This window comes from Poecilia reticulata, chromosome 17 (assembly GCF_904066995.2).
Source record: "Poecilia reticulata chromosome 17, P_reticulata-male-v2, whole genome shotgun sequence".
NCBI classification, from domain to species: domain Eukaryota; kingdom Metazoa; phylum Chordata; class Actinopteri; order Cyprinodontiformes; family Poeciliidae; genus Poecilia; species Poecilia reticulata.
In genome coordinates, this window is record NC_088846.1 from 2475794 (window position 1) to 2496873 (window position 21080).

At 38.5% G+C, this 21080-nt stretch overlaps 1 protein-coding gene across 1 annotated transcript; it reads right to left on the minus strand.

Moving 5' to 3' along the window:
* Window positions 1-160: 160 nt before the first annotated feature.
* rab3aa (RAB3A, member RAS oncogene family, a) lies at window positions 161-20634 on the minus strand. Its single transcript, XM_008433469.3, has 5 exons — window positions 20447-20634; window positions 18484-18708; window positions 10438-10556; window positions 9068-9192; window positions 161-7955 (listed from the first exon to the last, which is right to left on the minus strand). Exons 2-5 carry the CDS (start codon window positions 18706-18708, stop codon window positions 7765-7767), a joined length of 660 nt encoding a protein of 219 aa, XP_008431691.1. The 5' UTR covers window positions 20447-20634; the 3' UTR covers window positions 161-7764.
* Window positions 20635-21080: the final 446 nt, after the last annotated feature.

Sequence of the window (21080 nt, forward strand, 5' to 3'; positions counted from 1 at the left end):
ACTTGCAGAAACCCTGATTTTGCAATGCCAGCGTGTTCAACTCAAATGAACACCTTCTGATTATAATTTAAAGTTTTATATGTGTTCTTTTTCCCCAAATCTGCAAAATCTCCATGAAAAAACTAAGATCTTGTGAACAACAATACAACCAACAAAAACCTGCTTTTATTATGGTTTATTGATTCCTTACTTTAGTAAACCTGGTATTACAGAATTACATCACAATTCACACCACTATTATCTGACAGGAAGGATGTTTTTATTTACAGTTAGAAATTCTGCCATGGAGGATTGGAGGAGAACAGGACTGACTGTTTTTTTACTCTTCAGCAAAGTGAAAACTGTAGCAAAACACAATAAAAATAATAACTAATAATAATAAATCAGTAAACAAGTCAAACATGAACAAAAATTGTCAAAATCAATTTTTGATAAAGAAGTCAGAGTATTCAGGTAACCTGCAGCAGTGATTTCCCTGTCTGACAGCAGACAGGCTCAACCGAACATTTCTAACCAACAGTCAGGGAACTTGGATTCTAGATTTATTCAGAATACTTAAAAAAAAAAAAAAAAAAAAACTTTAAATCCTAAAAATGCTCTTTATTCAGTTGCTTTTACTCACACGCATCTTGTGCTACAAATCTAAGTTGTCTTAATAACAGAGTGTGGGGAAAAAAACAAAAACAAGTCATAGTTACAAAACTGATATCAAAAGCCAAACATACTCCTCACTAAAGCTACTTGAGCATGATAAGTTCTCACACTGGAATGTTTTAATGCTCTACTCTCCCCCCTCAAAAGGAATCATCCTACATGTTGTTCTGCTAACACCATACAAGCAGAAGTGCTGGAAAATTTCAGGCTACTGGATACGAGCAAACATCTCCTGAAAACATGCAGAATGTAATGCATAATCTTAAATACTATAAAAAAAATAAGTTAGATCATAAATAAAAAAATAAATAGTTAATGTGAAACACTTGGTGCATGCCTCAGCGATTTTGTGACTGCATGAGTTGGTTAGTAGTAAAAACAAGCGCAGACACATTCTTCACTGCATCGGCAGAAACCAAAGCAGACAACCTCAAAAATCTGTCTGCTTTGGTTTCTGCAGAAAACAAACAGACGGATCAGTTCTGATGGCATGCCAGACTACCTGGGGGGTTCTCATAGTCCATTTAGCCTCTTTGTCGATGTGTCCCTTCACCTCTTCATCAGAACCTCATCTTATTCCCACCTACTTCCAGCAAACAAACCATTTCATTTTCACTTGACCAATGTACGTCATTTTATGTCTCAATAAATAGGTGTTTAGAAGAATGGAAGGAAGATAAAAAATAGAGCTCTAATCATACATGTAGTCCAATTTAATTCAGTATAATTTTTGTAAGATTTTCAATGGAACCCAATTCCCATGGATTAGAATTTTTCCAACCGTTTGGACCACTTGTTTCTTATGAAACTTTTCTTTAGAAATGATTTATAGAAGTCATATCCCAGACTCGGTTTCTCTTTCTCGGTTTCTAACTATACAGCCAAAGATGTAAAAAAGATGAGGCAAAAGCAAATGAGATGGATTAGCAGAGCTTCCCAACAACTGATGGAGTAATCCAGGACATGTTACTGGGGAATATCGTCTCTGCTGCCTGGATACGGACCTGTTAGGATCTCATGACAGCCATGATACAGTCATACAGCAAACAAGTTTCAGGCAGAGGCTTCTTCAGATTTGATGCAAGCCCGACTGCTACTGGAGATCCTTTGTGCCTGCAGCATCACCTTCAACAACAACTCTTTGAAGATACTTGGATGATGAGTTGAGACATTTCATTTCCTTTTAGGATATACAAGTTGTTTTTTTAAATTGAATTAAATAAAAGTATTCCCTACAGCAGGACATAAAAAGTCCCTATTACTGGTTGTTAAAGTGGGTACAAGACGTACCCTTAGCCGAGAACAGATTGATGCATGATTGGTACAAAATGTTCTGTGATTCACGGAAGGAAACAACTAAAACTGCAGAAGAGTGGAATTGCGAAGGGAAGAATGACCAACACCCACTATATGCACTGAATAAGAGCTGTGAGGTGTCAAAGAGTTAAACATTAGAAACTTTTGACACCCATCTGGCATTTTAAAGTAGTAGAGTGAGTGTGAGCGATGAGAGTAAAACCAGTAAAATCAACAGTTCATACAAATAAACCAGTCAGAAGTGTGAAATCAACAACATGCAGCTCTGACTACAGCATAGGCAGGAATCCAACCACAGCCTCACAGTTTACAGGGATACTGTAGATATCTGAATTTTAAAATGCATATTAACATTTATAGATATTTATAACATTTTGAGTGGCCAGATACATTTGGTATTCTCCTACTGTGATATGACTTGTAGCCAATGCTCAACGAGTTTTATAAAAGCATTAAACATCCAGGTTATGCTGTTCTTTACCCGGGGTGCAACCAAATTGATCACTTTTCCCACCTCTAGTCCAACAGGCATCCTGTTCAATTCAACTGGAAACAAACATCTGTTAGAAGGGAAGATAGAAAACAAAAAAAATAATTATCTACTTGCATGAGTGTGCAAACCCTGAAATAACACTTTTGATTTAGTCCTCCTAACTTCATCATTATATAAATCATAATACATTTGATTTAATGTAAATAACATTCAGCTGTTCTTGAGATAAAATTTTTCCTGATGTTGTCTTTAGCTATAGCTCTGTAGAACAGATCAAAAGTACCAGTCAGAAGATGGTACGTGAAAATCCTCAGCATTACATTCAAATCATGGCACAATGAAAATAGATATCAATAAAATGGGGACAATAGCCATGTTCTGTTTACAGGACATTTCTCCAAAACCAATGAAGCTATGATGCTGAACTGAGTCAGTGAGGTTGCTAGTAGACTAACAGCAACACGGAAAGAGCTGCAGGAAAAAGTGCTGTGTGTGTTCTATATGTGATAATGAGCAGAAAAAGGAGCTGGGATGTCAGACTCCTGCACACATCCAGAACTTTCACTATCATCTGATAAAAGCCAAATGGATTTTCTGGGTCACAATGACGACAAGTTTCAATAAAAGAACATCATACCCACAATAAAACATGGTGGTGGCAGCATTATGCTCTGGGGTTGCTCATCTTCAGAGGAAGATGTTTTTTGTCACAGTGGGCGAGATCCAAATAAAACGCAGAAGTGTCTCCTAGAAAGCTGAAGTTGAAGGTGGATTTGATGTTTTAGCAACACTGAGAGTCTGAGGAAAATGTCTTCACCAGAGCCAAGAAATGAATCTGAAAAGGGTTGTGGAAAACATATTTCCTCACAAGTGGATATATTTGGAGAACTTTAATACATCTGAGTGGGTAAATATTACTAAAGCCTTGTAAACATGTAGCTGGGTCTTTATAAAATCAAATATCTCCGCCATACTGTTTAAAAAAATTATATTGTACACAAAACATTTCATCTACATCAGGGGTGTCCAAAGTCGGTCCTCGAGGGCCGGCATCCTGCATGTACAGTGGGGAAAATAAGTATTTAGTCAGTCACCAATTGTGCAAGTTCTCCCACTTAAAAAGATGAGAGGCCTGTAATTGACATCATAGGTAGACCTCAACTATGAGAGACAAAATGTGAAAAAAATTTTGAGAAAATCATTTTGTCTGACTTTTAAAGAATTTATTTGCAAATAATGGTGGAAAATAAGTATTTGGTCACCTACAAACGAGCAAGATTTCTGGCTGTCACAGACCTGTAACTTCTTTTTTAAGAGGCTCCTCTTTCCCCCACTCATTACCTGTATTAATGGCACCAGTTTGAAGTCGTTAACAGTATAAAAGACACCTGCCCACAACCTCAAACAGTCACACTCCAAACTCCACTATGGTGAAGACGAAAGAGCTGTCGGAGGACACCAGAAACCGAATTGTAGACCTGCACCAGGCTGGGAAGACTGAATCTGCAATAGGCAAGCAGCTTGGTGTGAAGAAATCTACTGTGGGAGCAATAATCAGAAAATGGAAGACCTACAAGACCACTACTAATCTCCCTCGATCTGGGGCTCCACGCAAGATCTCAGCCCATGGGGTCAGAATGATCACAAGAACGGTGAGGAAAAATCCCAGAACCACAAGGGGGAATCTAGCAAATGACCTGCAGAAAGCTGGGACCAATGTTACAAAGGCTACCATCAGCAACACACTACGACGCCAGGGACTCAGATCTTGCAGTGCCAGACGTGTCCCCCTGCTTAAGCCAGTCCATATCCAGGCACGTCTGAAGTTTGCTAGAGAGCATTTGGATGTTCCAGAAGAGTATTGGGAGAATGTCATATGGTCAGATGAAACCAAAGTAGAACTATTTGGTAAAAACACAACTCGTCGTGTTTGGAGGAAAGTGAATGCAGAGTTGCATCCAAAGAACACCATACCAACTGTGAAGCATGGGGGTGGCAACATCATGCTTTGGGGCTGTTTCTCTTCAAAGGTACCAGGACGACTGATCCGTGTACATAAAAGAATGAATGGGGCCATGTATTGTGAGATTTTGGGTGCAAACCTCCTTCCATCAGCAAGGGCAATGAAGATGAAACGTGGCTGGGTCTTTCAGCATGACAATGATCCCAAGCATACTGCCAGGGCAACAAAGGAGTGGCTTCGTAAGAAACATTTCAAAGTCCTGGAGTGGCCTAGCCAGTCTCCCGATCTCAACCCCATCGAAAACCTTTGGAGGGAGTTGAAAGTCCGTGTTGCCTGCCGACAGCCCCAAAACATCACTGCTCTAGAGGAGATCTGCATGGAGGAATGGGCCAACATACCAGCAACAGTGTGTGCCAACCTTGTGAAGACTTACAGAAAACGTTTGACCTCTGTCATTGTTGTATATCCTTTGTTGCCAAAGTATTGAGATGAACTTTTGTTATTGACCAAATACTTATTTTCCACCATTATTTGCAAATAAATTCTTTAAAAGTCAGACAAAATGATTTTCTCAAATTTTTTTTCACATTTTGTCTCTCATAGTTGAGGTCTACCTATGATGTCAATTACAGGCCTCTCTCATCTTTTTAAGTGGGAGAACTTGCACAATTGGTGACTGACTAAATACTTATTTTCCCCACTGTAGTAGTTCTCTCCCTGGTTTTACACACCTGCATCAAATGATGGCTCATTAGAAGGCCTAAGGAGAACATTGACGGCTGTTACTCCCACTAAAACTACTACTAGAACTAAAACATGCAGGTTGCCGGCCCTCGAGGACCGACTTTGGACACCCCTGATCTACATGGACCCAAACAGAGCCATCTGTGAGTTTTGGTTTTAAACATGCCAAACCCAGACGTTGTAGCATTGCGCTACACTGTCCCCCATCTCAGCCAATAAGGTTGCTTCAAAACAACCACAGCCTCCTATTAAGAAGAAAACATGGTGCCAGGAGCCTAGACATAATATAAGAATAGACGCCTCATTGATTGCTCTTGCCTATTGTAGCTGACGAGATTTAGGGCGGCCATCTTGGAGCGGTCGACGGCTCCACTATGCGTTATACGTTTGGCAGGCACAATGACGTATCAGCGCATCTAATCGATGACGCTTTTTTGTTACTGGAAACCTTATACAAACAGCTATCAAAGCTAGATTTATAAACAATTGTATTTTTTAAAGTATTTTTTATTCATATTTATACATAGTTCAGCATTTTTAAATATGCATAGTGGGGAAAATGGAATAGGAATGGAATATTCTGATATTGATGTATGATAAGCATTTTACAAAGCACACAGCTGTTCATAATTTAAATTATTTAGTAATAATACATATTTATATAAATATACAAATACATGATTAATGACAAATAATTAATACTGAATAATATCTAATAGTAATATATACATACATGCATACATACATACATAAACATGTATAGCCTAATATATACTATTCGTCAGCTGTTTTCCAGCCAACAAGAGTTCTAGCTTCAGAGGAATTCAGCAGCTGAGATTGAGTCCAAAATCCAATGCGAGATTCATCCGTGCTGTGCAGTGAATCAATCTCTCTTTAAAGATATTTCCCACTTCTTCCTCACATCGTGTCTTTCGGAAACCTTCAAAACAAAAATGGAAGATTTGGGAGCTATCTTACAGAGTGAAAGAAATACAATAATAGTCTTTACCACCTGTGTAAACTTTGCTGGTCAATGTTATAAGTAATATACGTTTTATAATAAATGTTACATTGTCACATTTCTAATGTAGGTTCTTGTGTCAGAAAATCTAAGCCAACGTTAGAGAATAATAAATTTTTAGATTTACAGAATCTCAGTTAGCCTTCATAGCGGGGCAGGGTTCAACAGCTAATATTACTGTAGATAATATTAGCTGGTATCCGCCAGTGGACATAAATACAGTAAAGTATTTATGTCCAATGGCGGACGTAAAGTAATATTCTAATCACAATATATACACACAATAATATGTACATCTTACTTGTGAAATGTTGTCTGTCAAGCCCTCACATCAATAGTCCATCGATCTGAACAACAATATCCCTCTGTGCTGAGGCATTTTCTGCTGTTTTGGTTGACCAAAGTAGGAGGGACGACCGCTCCAAGATGGCCGCCGTATTTCCTGTGCCGGAGCAGCTAATGCGGGGTCTACTCTTATATTATATGTCTATGACCAGGAGTGTCATTTGGTTAGAAACGTATATAGGTTGAACTACTTTTAATCAGGTTATTAAAATACAACATTATGTCGGTTGGGAATCGTGTCAAAACAAGTATGTGGATATATTTGGCACATTATTTATGGTAGACTGTAAATGTCTGTTTTTAAATGTACACACACAAACAAGGAGAATCGTAAAATTCTCCTTATTAATTTAGGAGTTTCTATAAATAATCATTTTTAGTGATATTAAACAGTTTTTGTGTGGATGAAAAGCCAAAATGTGAAAAAGTATATTTTTTTCCCCAGATATCTAGCTATGTTTGGATTAGGCCTAAACTAAGCTGTGGCGAGCCAAGAAGACTGAATGTTTAAAGTGAATCACAAGAAGCTTCAAAAAAATATTAACTTAAGGGTGTGAAAATGTATGTATCTGGGTTGTTGCACCTTTCCATTTTTTTCTTTTACTAAAGCAGAATTGTTTTCAGTTGGATTATACAGGATGTATGTCTCATTAATAAAGAAAAATAATTTGAGATAATTTATCATGGCCTTTCTTTAAGTCATAAAACCCTGCATTTTAAACATAGGTTTGAACACTTTTGAGATCCATTGAAGATAAATATTTAAATGAATTCAATAATTTCTTAATTTAAGAACAACTCTGCCTGAACATCAAACTTGGGTCCAAAATCTCCCTAAAAAGTCCACCACAAAACTAAAAAGAGGATTTCAGATATTCTAAAACACGCCTACATGAACAGACTTCAGCAACAAACACCTTTTCAGAGGGACAATAATTACAACTGTTGCACATCTGGTAACATACAGCTTAGTGTGTTTAAGAAGTGTGTGAAAGAGTCGGGGAATGTTGCTGAGCAGAAGGACAGTCCCTGGAAGGCCCGGCTCTCGGCAGACTGTGCTCCTGGTGTGGGGCTGTGGATGGATGGCAGTGTTTATGTGCAGGGACGTTTTGTATCTGCATTTTAAAAAGAACAAACGGCAAGATCCAGACTAAAAAAAACAAACTTGAAAAATCAGGACAAGCAGTATCTGTGTGTGTGTGTGTGCATATGCGAGTATGTGTGCATTCAGCAAGCGCAATCTTGGTGAGACCTTTGGGGCTGCTCATTGAGCTGTGGCCCCTGCTTTGCTCCGGTGACCGTTTGGTCGTTGTTGTCCATAGTCTCTGTCATCCTCTCACAGATGATGTCCACCAGTCGCTCGAATGTCTGCTTCACATTGATGTTGTCTTTAGCGCTTGCTTCAAAGAACTCAAAACCTGCCAAACATAGATGGAGGAACCAAACTCTTAACGTAGACAAGCAGTATGCTCCAGTACAATGTTCAAAGTGTCACTGATGAACACAAAACATTGATATACATATCTTTCTCACTATTTATCAGAATACAATAACATGCTTTTATGTATTATATTGACATCTTTTGTGATATACCAACTCAAAGTAACATAGTTGTGAAGTTAAAGGAAAATGACGAATGGTTCTCAATTTTTTTTGTCCCCAACCACAAAAAAAAGTAACAAGAATATGACCTTTCTTGTCTGAAACATGTCCAGCTCTGATCTGACATTTTCAAAATCTCAATTGGACATATAGCTGGACTTTGACTGGGCTATTTTGATGCTTGGCTATATACTGATCTAAACTGTAGCTCTGGTTCTGTGTGTAGGGTTGATGTCTTGCCGAACCAATTGGATCTAATCGATTATTGAAATAATCCACTAATTCAGTAATTGGGTAATCATTAATTGAGAATAAAGACTCAAAAAATTTCATTTTCTGAAAGAACCACCTCCTCAGACCAGTAATGAAGCCAAAATTGTACAAAAAATACATGCATTCTTCATTTAAGAGAAAAACCTTCGTCTGTAAATATGTTCTACCTAGAACGTCGCAAGTGAGTTTTAGCTTGACCTGGTTCAAATTCTGTAAAAAAATTTTAAAAAAATCTATCAAGCAACTTTTGCTATCCATTTATTAATGAGTTCATTCAAAATGAATCACCAGACCAGCCCTACACTCTATTGATGTTAAGTCCAGCAGAAAGGCCTGATCTATTCACGTGTTGAAGGACTTTTACCTGCAGATGATTCCTTTGCTACATATTATCAACATATCAACTAAAAGAATGCTGTTATTGAAGTTTGGAGAATAAAATGTTTATTTTGTTAGCTAAGGGAAGGAATTTAATTATTTGTATTTTTCAATGTATTTATAACATTGCATAAAAAAGGCTTAAGTGGTTAAATTAAAAATCTGTAAACTTTTTTATTCACTTAATCATCAGAATAATCACTAACTAAAATAATGCTTAGTTGCAGTCATACTTCAAAGTGCTGTGTACTGAGAGGTGCTATAGGGGCCACATTACCAAGTTGCTCTGACAGCTGGCGCCCTCTGTCAGACACCACAACCCGCTCATCCTCCATATCACACTTGTTTCCCACCAGGAGGACCTGGGCGTTGTCCCATGAGTACGTCTTGATCTGGGTCGACCTGTCAACACAAACACAAGGCTCCTTCATTTTCTTAATGACTTAAGCGACTATCCTGGGAAAAGAAAGTCGGTTAAGCAGCTTCTTCTATGGGTATAATCAATAAAAATATTGATGACTCTGTGGAACAGACATTGTGATTAGAATTACATGTATATTTTAATGTATTCTGCTTAACATGTCTGTTTCCAGAAACTGAGAGGAATGAAAGGCCGTCCAAGCAGCAGAGAGCTGAGTGAAAAACCGAAACAGATGGAGTCACTACTTTCCTACAAACATATGTCAGGAAGTTAGGAATTGTGAAAATGTTCAATATTCAATATCAATATAAGTTCAATATATTTCAGAACTTGAAACTTGTCTATGATATAGATCCATTTTATCCATCCATCCATCCATTTTCTTTACCACTGTCCACTGTCCCTTAGTGGGGTCAGGAGGGGTGCTGGTGCCTATCTCCAGCTAAAGTTCCGGGCGAGAGGCAGGGTTCACCCTGGCAGGTTGCCAGTCTGTCGCAGGGCAACACAGAGACACACAACCATGCACACACACACTCACACCTAGGGACAATTTGGAGAGGCCAATTAATCTGATGTTTCAGGACTGAAGGAGGAAACTGGAGTACCCGGAGAAAACCCACGCATGCACAGGGAGAACATGCAAACTCCATACAGAAAGACCGGGGCTGGGAATCGAACCCAGAACCGTCTTGCTGCAAGGCAACAGCTCTACCAACTGTGCCACTGTGCAGCCTAGATCCATTTTACATGGAGTGAAATACTTGAAGCCTTTGTCTTGTAATTTTGATGATTATGGCTTAAAGATCATGAAAACCCAAAGATAAGTATCTCAGATGGATCCTACAAATGTTGATCTTCTGGACATTTTCTGACCCAGGCCTCTCTTTGTGAAGCTCCCTAAAAATTATTGAAGGGATTCTGCTGCTGCACCTTTTCCTATCCCACTTTTACCTTCCACTCAACTTCTATGAATATGCTTGGATGCAACACACTGAACAACCAGCTGCTTCAGCATTGATCTGCTGTCTTTCCGTCCTTGTGGACGGTGTCCATGACTGTCTTCAAGCCGTCTTTCCAGTCAGTAGATTGTGTAGTGCTTTTGAGTAAACCTTCAGCTGTTTGCAGGTTAATTAGCTTATCATGGTGCGAGTTTCACCATGAGATTCCAATATTTGCCCTTTCATGATATTCTAATCTTTTTAGCAGCACATGTACCCGTATCTTACCAGTCTTGCACAGCATTAAAGGACTCCTCGTTGGTGATGTCGTACATGAGGATAAAGCCCATTGCTCCCCTGTAGTAGGCTGTGGTGATCGTTCTATAGCGCTCCTGACCAGCAGTGTCCTGAGCACAGATGGAACCAAAACACACTTCATAAATTACTTCAAGCATACAGAGCTATCAAGACGAGTGACTATAAAATAAGATAAATAATTAAAAAAAACATCCAGTAGTAAAGCCAAAGTGTGACTTTAACATTATGTTCTAGTCCCTATTGTAATAAGCAAGCAGAATCGAGCATGCTTCAAGGGTTCTGCCGTTAAATCCTAACAATGGAATGATTCTGACCAAAGAGGCAGATGTTAACAGCTGGAAGTTATCAGAGAACCTGACCAGACAGCTCGTCTCAATGGCCATAAAAAAACAGTCTTACAAAGGTCAGTTAGCAGCTAATGTGGATCATCAGTAGGATTAGTGTGAAGTTTAAAGGCCAGCTGAATTTACAAGTTGAAATGTCTGAATAATGAAACTGGAGACTCGCAATAACTTAGGAATGTTTTGAGACACTTTTGCGTTTGATTTATTAAATATGAAACATCTCTGATTTGAACAGTTTAACATAACCACAAACTGACTGCTTGTATCTGACAAGTTAATGATGCATTTTGATAACCATTTTACAATTAGTGACAAAATAATGAGTAATAAAACTTTTAATAATGGTTACAGCTGCAGGCTGTACATTCTGCATACTGTTAAAATGTCATAGCTTTACAGAGCAGTAATAACACAGCCCACATCTCAATAGTATTGCAGGGTCAGTGTATAGTATGTGACTGAACTCACTCATCGGTGATGAGCTGGACGTTGCAGACTCTCAGTTTTAGGCTGGGATGTACAAAATCAACATGTGAATTTAATTTATTATTATTATTATTTTAATTTAAGGTTTTATTGTCTCTGGTGTTCTTTTTTTTATAGTGATCAGACAGGAAAGTGGGTTATGAGAGAGAGGGAAGACAAAGGCAAAGGTCATCAGGCGGGACTCGACGGCCTGATGTGAAGGCCGCGCCGAGTCAAACTAATACCCCTGCACCGCTGCAGCACCCCCAACATGCAAATTTCCTCCCCTTACATTATAATTTTAAATACAAGCTATTAGCTTTTTGAACAAAACATCTCTTTCATTCTCTTAAAGCTTACTTTTTAGATGTAATCTGCCTGTTTGAAAAATAAGTAAATTCACATAAAAAAGGCGATACATGAACAAAACTAAATTCTCAGTTCTGTTTGTGACCACTAGAGGGACCCAGAGGTCCTGTTCAGACCAGAATCCAAGGAGTTCAGGGTTAGGAACTGAACTAACAACCCTAAGACAGCAGTGATGGCAGGTGTGAATCACAGTTAGAGGTGGTGTTGAGATGAAGCTACATTTGTTCAGCAGTTTAGTACTGGATAGTTTAGTACTATCCCGTACTAAACTGAAGTACTTGATAGTTTTAAGTTATTAAACAGATCTGCAGGGTTATGCGTGTATAGACAATGGAAGGATGAACGGTCCATGAAAAAAAAAGAAGCATTTATTCATGAGAACATTGAGCCATGCATAAAATCCATTTAAATGATCTTACTGCCCTTTTGGATCATCAGTCATATTCTAATATCATGTGCCCAATTACTAAAAAAAAATCTTAAAGAGGTAACTAGAAAATTTCAGAAGAAATTTAAACGGGGCCTGCCAAAGTGTGAACCCAGCGTTCCGATGCTAAAAATTTTCATCAATGCTAAAGAAAGTTACAAAGTACCTAAAAGCATGGGGAGAATCACAAGCATGTTGAGTAACATGGACTTACGCCATTCAATGTTAAAATCAGTGTATAAACTAAAATTATCCAAAATGCTAATGTTAGCCTAAATGCTGTCATTGTCATGTGGGGTATCACTAGCATGTTGTCTTAGATTGACTTCCTCCATTCAGTATACAAAACATGGCTAATAAATAAGAAAAATAGATAAAACCTTATTTTAGGGAAAAGCCTAATGCAAGGCTGTACAGTAGTAGGAGGCAGTGCGTTGCTAACGCTTATGCTAATGTTCTTGCACCACTAAACAGAGAAAAAGACATGTAAAAGGGTACTATGAACTAACGTGAGAGAAATGTTGAGGCTTTTATTTTGAAATTTTCAGTAAGCTTCATTTTAAATAGCCACACTAATCCCATGTGTAACAGTAGTTGGGTTAAATCAGTTATATAAAGCCCAAAAGAGCAATTACCTGATGTAAAAAATGAAGGCTTTTATTTTTAAATTTTCAGTAAGCTTTATTTTAAAGAGCTATACTAATCCTATGAGAAACAGTGGTTGGGTTAAACCAGTTATATAACGCATAAAAGATTCGGCCATCTCTGTAGTTCTAATATTCTGCTCAGCCTTCTTCTGTAGTAACGCAGAGTTCTACAATCATTGTAGTTCTTAACTCAGCCCTCCTCTGTAGCAAGTGAGAGTTCCTCCATCACTGTAGTTCCAAATTGGAGCTCAGCCCTCTGCAAAGGTGAAGAAAGAATTCTAAAGGCTAATATTATTGCACCGCCCAAAGCGGTGCACTACTCTGAGAGGTATATTGAGGCTTTTATTTTGATATTTTCAGTAAGCTTCATTTTAAATGGCTACATTAATAATATGAATAACAGTGGTTGGGTTAAACCAGTTCTATAATGCCCAAAACATTCTGCCATGTCTGTAGTTCTAACATTCTGCTCAACCTTCTTTCTGTAGTAACTCAGAGTTCCACCATCAATGTAGTTTTAAATGCAACGTCATGAACGACTTACAGACTAATAGAGTGATATTTGTGGGCATGAGGGCGATTTCAAAATTGTTTTGGGGTCAAAAATCCACTGCATTTCTCACTCTAATGGAGCGGCAGTTGGTTTCAGTTACACTCCGTTTTGGCAGTTGGAAATTTCGCTTTTTACGTTGCCATCATAACTCCGATCCCCAATAAAAATAATAGCACCCTTCCCGGGATCGAGCTACATGTTTTGATACCATTTTTGTGAGGGGGCATGCAGGGGTACAAGCCGCATTAAAGGTAACGGAAGAAAAAATAATACTAGAAAAATTGCTGTTCCTAGCAAAACAGCCATGAGAATGCATATTTGCAGAACGCTCGCAGCAGAAAATGCAAGAAACAGCTGAAGAAAGCATAAGAAGTGTGGAAAAAAGCAGAAGAAAGCTACAGTCATACATGGTAGAAATATTTTGCTAAAGAGTGAAATTTAGCCAAAGATATAGTACAGATTAGCAGAAGTCAAAATTAGTATAAAACCTGAAATTGTTGAAAAAGTTGAAAAGTAAAACATTGCAAAAGAAATAGCATAAATTAGCAGAAGCAGAACATTGTTATACATGAATAGCTGAAATTGATTAAATTTAGCAGAAGACCTTTATAGACAGTAAAACGGTAAAAGCAGAAGGCATATACAGAAAAGTAGACAAGCAGAATAGTAACACACAGATAGAAACGGAGCACAACAAAGAAATAAATCGAAGGAATAGGAGAAAACATATCTTTACTCCAGAAGAGTTTGACAGAAAACAGTAAGACCTGTAGCAATGATGTCAATAGTTCCTTAAAAGTAGTCATTCGTGGCTACAGTTTATAGTATAAATTATTTCTGTATATGTGTGAACAGCATCATTTTGTTCGTCAAAAAGCATAAAAAGTTTAAAAAAACGTCAGTTACTAGCGTGTACACACTAACAACTGACGAGAGAATTCCACCACTATCTGCATAAAACTTAAACTCAACTGTGGAAAAAACCATAAGAGATAACTGAAAGCCGAGACATATGAATATGGCGTAAAGTCTTGTGACTTGTTTAAAAGTTGAATGGAGTTCCTAGGTTGAAGTAGGCAGAAGTAATAAGCTGTGAAAAAGAAAATTTTAGCTGAATTTTGTAGAATTTCAATGTATTTCAATGGGGCAAAAAAATTGCATAAAAGCATAAATATTTAAAAAAGTAAAATAGTGAAGTTTAGCAAAAGACATAGCAATAATGTCCAGAAAAAGTAGAACGTTTTGATATATGAATTAGCACAATTAGTTGAAGTTAGTAGAAGTAGTTAACAACCGAAAAATGTGAGCAGGATCTTAAGTGAGAATGCAGTAAAGAGACTACATTAGGTGTAGAATAGGTGCCTTCCATGCATTACATAGAGGCACTGAAATGCCTTGCAAAGGCATTTCAATGCTTCTATGTAATGCTACGGCAGGCCCCAATAAAGAAAATAGTAGTTCTCTTAGATAAAAATGGGTCACTATTAAAACGTAGCTCTACATCATATTTATATTAAAATATGACTTGCTGTAACAGGATCCATTTCCTAAACAATTTTAGAATTTCTTCAGTGAATAATCATTGACATATTTTAGTTCAAAGATTATAATTCAGTAGAAATCAGAATTGGACTCACTGGACTGCAATGCATCTATGTTAACTGGATTTTTATAATAATCACATCTTTCATGAGATTAAAGTTGTTACTTGCACAACTTACTTGCACAAGTTATTGTGCACAATAACTTGTGTTACTTGCACAAGTAATTGTGCAAGTAACACAAACCTAAAATGTTGATGGGTCAAATTTTCAAATGATCTTTTCCTGATCACTGATTGCACCAAACACCTGTGTTTTAGAGGAGCAGCTAGAGACAAAGTCAGCCCATGTATTACAACAAGAAGATGATGCCATCTTCCAACAGGCTCACAAGTTTACTGACTGTTCACTTACCAAAGGCAAAGCTGCAGACATGTTGTTTTTGTTTTAAAATATTAGTGGAATTCTGTTTCATATGTGTGCAGAATGATGCTGCCTCTGCTTGTTAGAAATGAAGGACTTCTCACAAATGGAAGGTTAGGAAAAAAAACTTTTATATAAATATATTGCTGGGTTGCAGACACATGACTTAGATGACGTGCAAAATTCAGCTGGGAGTCAGAAGTGGATTTCTCCTGTTCAAAACAGAGCAAATTGGATCACAGCAAGTAGCTAATGCCCTAAATGAGCTGGCACAGACAAGGCATCTCGAAAAAATATGCATATATTTAGGATATGATTAGGCCTGTCACGATAAACGATATATCAATTAATTGCACAATAAATTAAACCTATCAACCTCATTTTAATTATCGGCTTTATCGTCTCTTCCTGCCTTTTTTTCCTTTCTATTGATGACACTGAGTGAAAAAAGCTCACCTTCGGTGCTCTCCACTGACCCTCCCTTCCTCATTTCCTTAGTGTAATGTTCAACGCACACTACATGAGTTGTCGGCCCATTTTCAAAACCTGAGACCACACATTAGTCGACAGAAATCCTAGGTATAACGGTTCGATCGGGTTCGTCGTGCCGTGTGGTGTCCAGCCACATGTGCACAAAATAATGGCTACATGTCCAATTAACTAATTTTAAAATCGGGCTCTAATCAATGCTTTACTAGAATCTACCTGCAATGCATGTGGTTAGATTCAGCATAAGGTCCTGACTGAATGAACATCATTATAACCTATTTATGTCACGTTAACTTAGAACAGCTGAAAACTTACCGGGTTTATCAACTTCATTAGCAATTTGGCTCCAACTCCTCTCCTTATCATTTCTATATTCTTTGCACGAAACGTTGAATAAACATTAATGTTTCCACAAATCATATCCGATGTCCGCTGGATTTCGGGTTGTGCTGTGTCAGCTGTTTGGGATTCCCCTCGTAATTTCCATTCAGAAAGCACGGAGGAGAATCCGCGCTTTCTGATTGGCTGCCTGTCACATTTAGCGTTAAGCTCCCAGTCAGGGAAAACCCCTGATTTAGATCAGAGTGGCCACGACGATCTACCGTAACACACCATACACTGCAGGATGATCGGTTACGAAATCACCAGCGACAATCTTAGATCGGCCAATGTTCTAAGATTTTCGTAAAGGGAAAATAGGGGCAAAGAATTGTGTAGTATGAACTACTGCCTTAGGTAGTGGGATGTGCCCATCTTCTCCATTTAAATCTAGTGATTACTGAAGGGCAATATAGTATACAGACTTCATAATCTGCACTCTTTTGGTTGAATGCAGTATTTATTTCCACTTTGGTTTTATGTTTTTTAGTTTTATTCAAGTACGTTTCTGTTAATGGAGACTAAGAATACATTTTATTTTTGTTTTTGGTTGTTTTGTTTGTTTAGTTTATCAGTTCCAGTGTTATGTGTTCTTTTGAAAATAAAGTGCATCTATGGCAGGAAATTGCATGCATTATTACGTCATTTCCACTAAATCAGTGTCAAAAGGTCTTGAAACAAGACCTTTTGGATGGATGGATAAAATTTGTTATCGTGACAGGCCTAGATATGATCCATATTGACTCATTAAAAAAGACTTGTCAGACAATCTTGAAGATTAACCCGGCAACCAGGCGATCGACATAACTACACCGTGTTCCAAATTATTATGCAAGTGATATTTTCTCAGATTTTCTTAAATGGTCAATGCAAATGATGGTCAGTGTAATTTTTAAGTCATGAACTATTACAGTATAAATCAAATTTTACTGAACAAAGCTCCCAATGAGAACAGTAATTTTTTCAAAAATAAAAAATCTCAAAATGCACTGTTCCAAATTATTATGCACAGCAGATTTTCTAAACATTTTATGGATTATAAAGAACTGCAAAAGGTCATTCTTTGAATGCGCAGTATTATGATTTTAGTACATGATTTCACATGTACTAAAATCAAAAGCTATTTCAATCAAAAACATCTTAACAGACCGAGTTACATGTTGACATAGGACCCCTTCTTTGAAATCACCTGCACAACTCTTGTGTTCACTGAACTTGTGAGTTTGTGGATAGTTTCTGCTTGAATTTCTTTTCAGGATGACAGAATACCTTCCCAGAGCTGCTATCTTGATATGAACTGCATCGCACCCTCAGATCTTCTGCTTGAAGATACTCCAAAGGTTCTCAATAGGGTTGAGGTCAGAGGAGGATGGTGACCATACCATGAGTTTCTCCCCTTTTATGCCCATAGCTGCCAATGACACAGAGGTAATCCTTGCAGCATAAGAAGGTGCATTGTCATGCATGAAGATGATTTTGCTACTGAAGCTACGGCTCTTCTTTTTGAACCATGAAAGAAAGTGATCAGTCAGAAAGTTCATATACTTTGCTGAGGCCATTTTCACACCTTCAGGGACCCTAAAGAGGCCAACCAGCTCTCTCCCCATGATTTTGGCCCAAAAAATGACTCAACCACCTCCTTGCTGACGTCACAGCCGTGTTGGGATGTGGTGGCCATCCACCACCAATTTACTGCTGTGTCCATCTGGACCATCCACGGATGCACAGCAGTCATCAGCAGTCTGTTTGAAAATTAATCTTCATGTACGGCTGGGCCCACTGCGACCGTTTCTGCTTGTGAGCACTGGTTAGTGCTTGGTTAAACAATTAAAAACATGGTTCAACCAAGCTAGTGCGCAAAAATGATATCTTACCTTGCATATGAATGCTCGTCAGTCTACGTAACTGCCCAATAAAATATTTGAAAGTACATTTTAAACTATGCGATAGTTAGTGGGCGCTGAAAACTCTAGCATTGTTAGTTTCTGCACCTCCTGTTTTTAGCTGTAGACTGTTGATCCACTTTTCTTGTCTTTTTTCTGTAAGTTTTTTTAAAAATAACTCCCTTATGACCCTTGGAACATGAAAATAATGTTTATCTTTCTCTCTATTAGATTGGCTGGAACACGCACGACACAGACTTTAGACAATTTGAAGCTGGATCAACAGAAGTAAACGGGCTGCATTTACTTCCTGCCCTCCATCTGCATTGCATGACGTCGGTACTACATCATTCGCAACCGAGCAATAAGAGAAATATAGGGAAATTGACAAAACAAAGGTATCAAATAGGCAGATCAAAGTTTTGAAAAAATGGCCACAAAAGTCTGAATGGTGCTCCTCTAAAAACAAAGTGTGCCCACAAACCTAGAATCCTCACCCAGATCTGTAGTTTTATCCTCTTGTCGTTCCTATAGATGGTCTTGACCTTGAAGTCGATTCCCACCGTGCTGACAAACGCCGGTGTGAACGAGTCATCTGCATAGCGGAAGAGGAAGGAGGTTTTTCCCACGCTGCTGTTGCCAATGATGAGGATTTTAAACATGTAATCAAAATTCTGGTCCGAGGATTCCTTCTGTCCATATGTCGCATTTGCAGATGCCATCTATACATGAACAAACAGGCAAAATTAGTACCTGAAGTTTACATACTTAGGAAACAATAAGCCATCATTCAAACAGAGACCACACAAAACACTTGAATACAACAAGCACATGCTCCAGAGGATCCACTGACTCCAGCTGTTATCATTGTTTCTGTTTGTTCTCTCCAGACTTTCTCAAGGACTTTACCGTCTGAGTTTGAAGTACAACATGAAAACATGGCCAGATGCTTGGGCCTTATAGCAGTGTTGTTTTCTGCAAACTTTGCAACTTCAGTTTTTGTGCTGACAAAAGCATATTATAGTTGGATCACTGTGTTTCAGATTAATTCAGAATGAATCTCAGTTTACATTTTAAATTTAATAGCAAGACTCTTTCATTTCAGCTAATTTTTCATCTGTTATGATATCACATCAAAACAGGCGAAGCTGCGAAAAACTGTTATAAAGGAGGAACAAATATGCTTCAAAGAGAAGCATATTTGTTCAAAGAGAAGTTAGCACCAAGCTAGCTTAGATGCTAGCTTGGTGCTAAGCTAAGCTAGCTTGGTGCTAGCATCTAAGCTAGCACCAAGCTATCTATTCCCCAGGATGCACCACAGAATTGGGTTGCCACAATTGCAGACTCTGAATATTAGCAGCAGAAAGATGAGTTCACCCACACGGGTGAGGGGACAAACAGTTTGGACAACAGCCGTATGATGAGCACAGCAAAAACGGCAATTTTGTCCAAGAAAATAAAAACAAAGTAAAATTCTGCAAAAAGTAGTGGCATCATCTCTGTCCTCAGATAGAAACTTCTGAGTTGTCTCCAGCATGATGAAGCACCATGTCATAAGGCAAAGTGAACAAAGGTCTCAAAGATCTGATAATCCAACTTCAAGCACCAAGGAGACAAGAATGGATCACCATCAGTCAGGATGCAGTTCAGAAGCTGAAATCCAGCAAAGCACAGAGTCACACAAGTTAGGAAAAGTGGTGATCAGCACAGTAAATACTGACACTAGATATGATTTCTTTAAAAAAACTGCTTGCGACTCAATCTTGGGAATGAACAAGTTCAGTGTAACCAAGGCAACCTGCACCTCTGTTGGTGATAGATGCTTTTGAGGGAGAATAAACACCCTCTGTGTGACTCCCACTGAGAACAGCCCTCAGTCAGACACAAACCTCACACCTTCACATCATGGAGGATAAGAAGGCAGAAGTAGAAGGGCTTAACAGACTAAGCATCGACTAAACTGACTGCCCTATCGTATCCCATCCAGGGATGACAAGAGCCGGAGCCGGACATGTCAAGTTGCTGGTAACATGCTTCACAATGCTGTAAAAAAAACAACAACAACAACAACAAAAAACAACAACAAAAAAACGGAGACATTGTTTCATTCATCTCTGTGTTATTCCAGTGATTGCTTCTGATCTTCTTCTCCTAAGTAAAACGGCCTGAATCACATAACCATTCAGTAACAGAGCTTAGCTTGAATTATTTAGCTGTACTCTCAGTTAGCTAGACACAAACCCTCCGATTTATGACGGTCTGTTCTATGTTAGTTACTTACCGCCGTTCAGCGTTGATAATAAACATTACAGCATTAATTATTAACAACAAAGCAGAAAGCTAGTAAACGGCTAATTGAGTCCATTCGTAGTTAAATGTGAGAATAAGAGCTAGCTAAGCATCCCAGCTATGTCAAATGAAGGTTACTCTTGCTTATTAACAACAACCTTAATCACTGACCTCGTAATGGATAAATAAGCTCCGTTCTTTCTGTGTCTCCTGTTGTAATGAACACAGCCCCGCTATTCAAGATAAGCGCAGGGTTTATCACGAAACGGGTGATTTTCCCCTTAGCTTTCCTACAGCGGCTAGTTCAGAGCCAAGCGTTGCACCTGCGCGAGCAGAATGTAAGAATTATTGGCAGAGCAGCTGACCAATCAGAGCAGAGACTTCTTCTTCTTCTTGTCGCTTTTATGGCGGTTGGCAAGAAACTTTTAGTAGCATTACCGCCACTTACTGGTATGGAGTGTGGTTCGTGATGGTTTAAATATTTATCCTCATCTATATATTCAAATATTCTACCATAACGTCTATCTAAACATACACTCACACATTCACACTTAAAACATACGTACTCAGAGCAGAAACTTGGATGATTCACCTCTACAAAACCCGCCCCGTTTATGCAGGAGTCTCCATCCATCCATCCATCCATCCATCCATCCATCCATCCATCCATCCATCCATCCATCCATCCATCCATCCATCCATCCATCCATCCATCCATCCATTTTCTTAACACCCTTGTTCCTCAGTGGGGTTGGGAGGGTTGCTGGTGCCCATCTCCAGCTAACGTTCCGGGCGAGAGGCAGGG

Coding starts and splice junctions, on each gene's coding strand:
- rab3aa (XM_008433469.3), bottom strand. CDS start 18,708: ATGGCATCTGCAAATGCGACATATGGACAGAAGGAATCCTCGGACCAG. Junction 9,193..10,437: donor TTTAATGCTGTGCAAGACTG/GTAAGATACGGG, acceptor TTGTGTTGACAG/GTCGACCCAGATCAAGACGT. Junction 7,956..9,067: donor CCAGCTGTCAGAGCAACTTG/GTAATGTGGCCC, acceptor TATGTTTGGCAG/GTTTTGAGTTCTTTGAAGCA.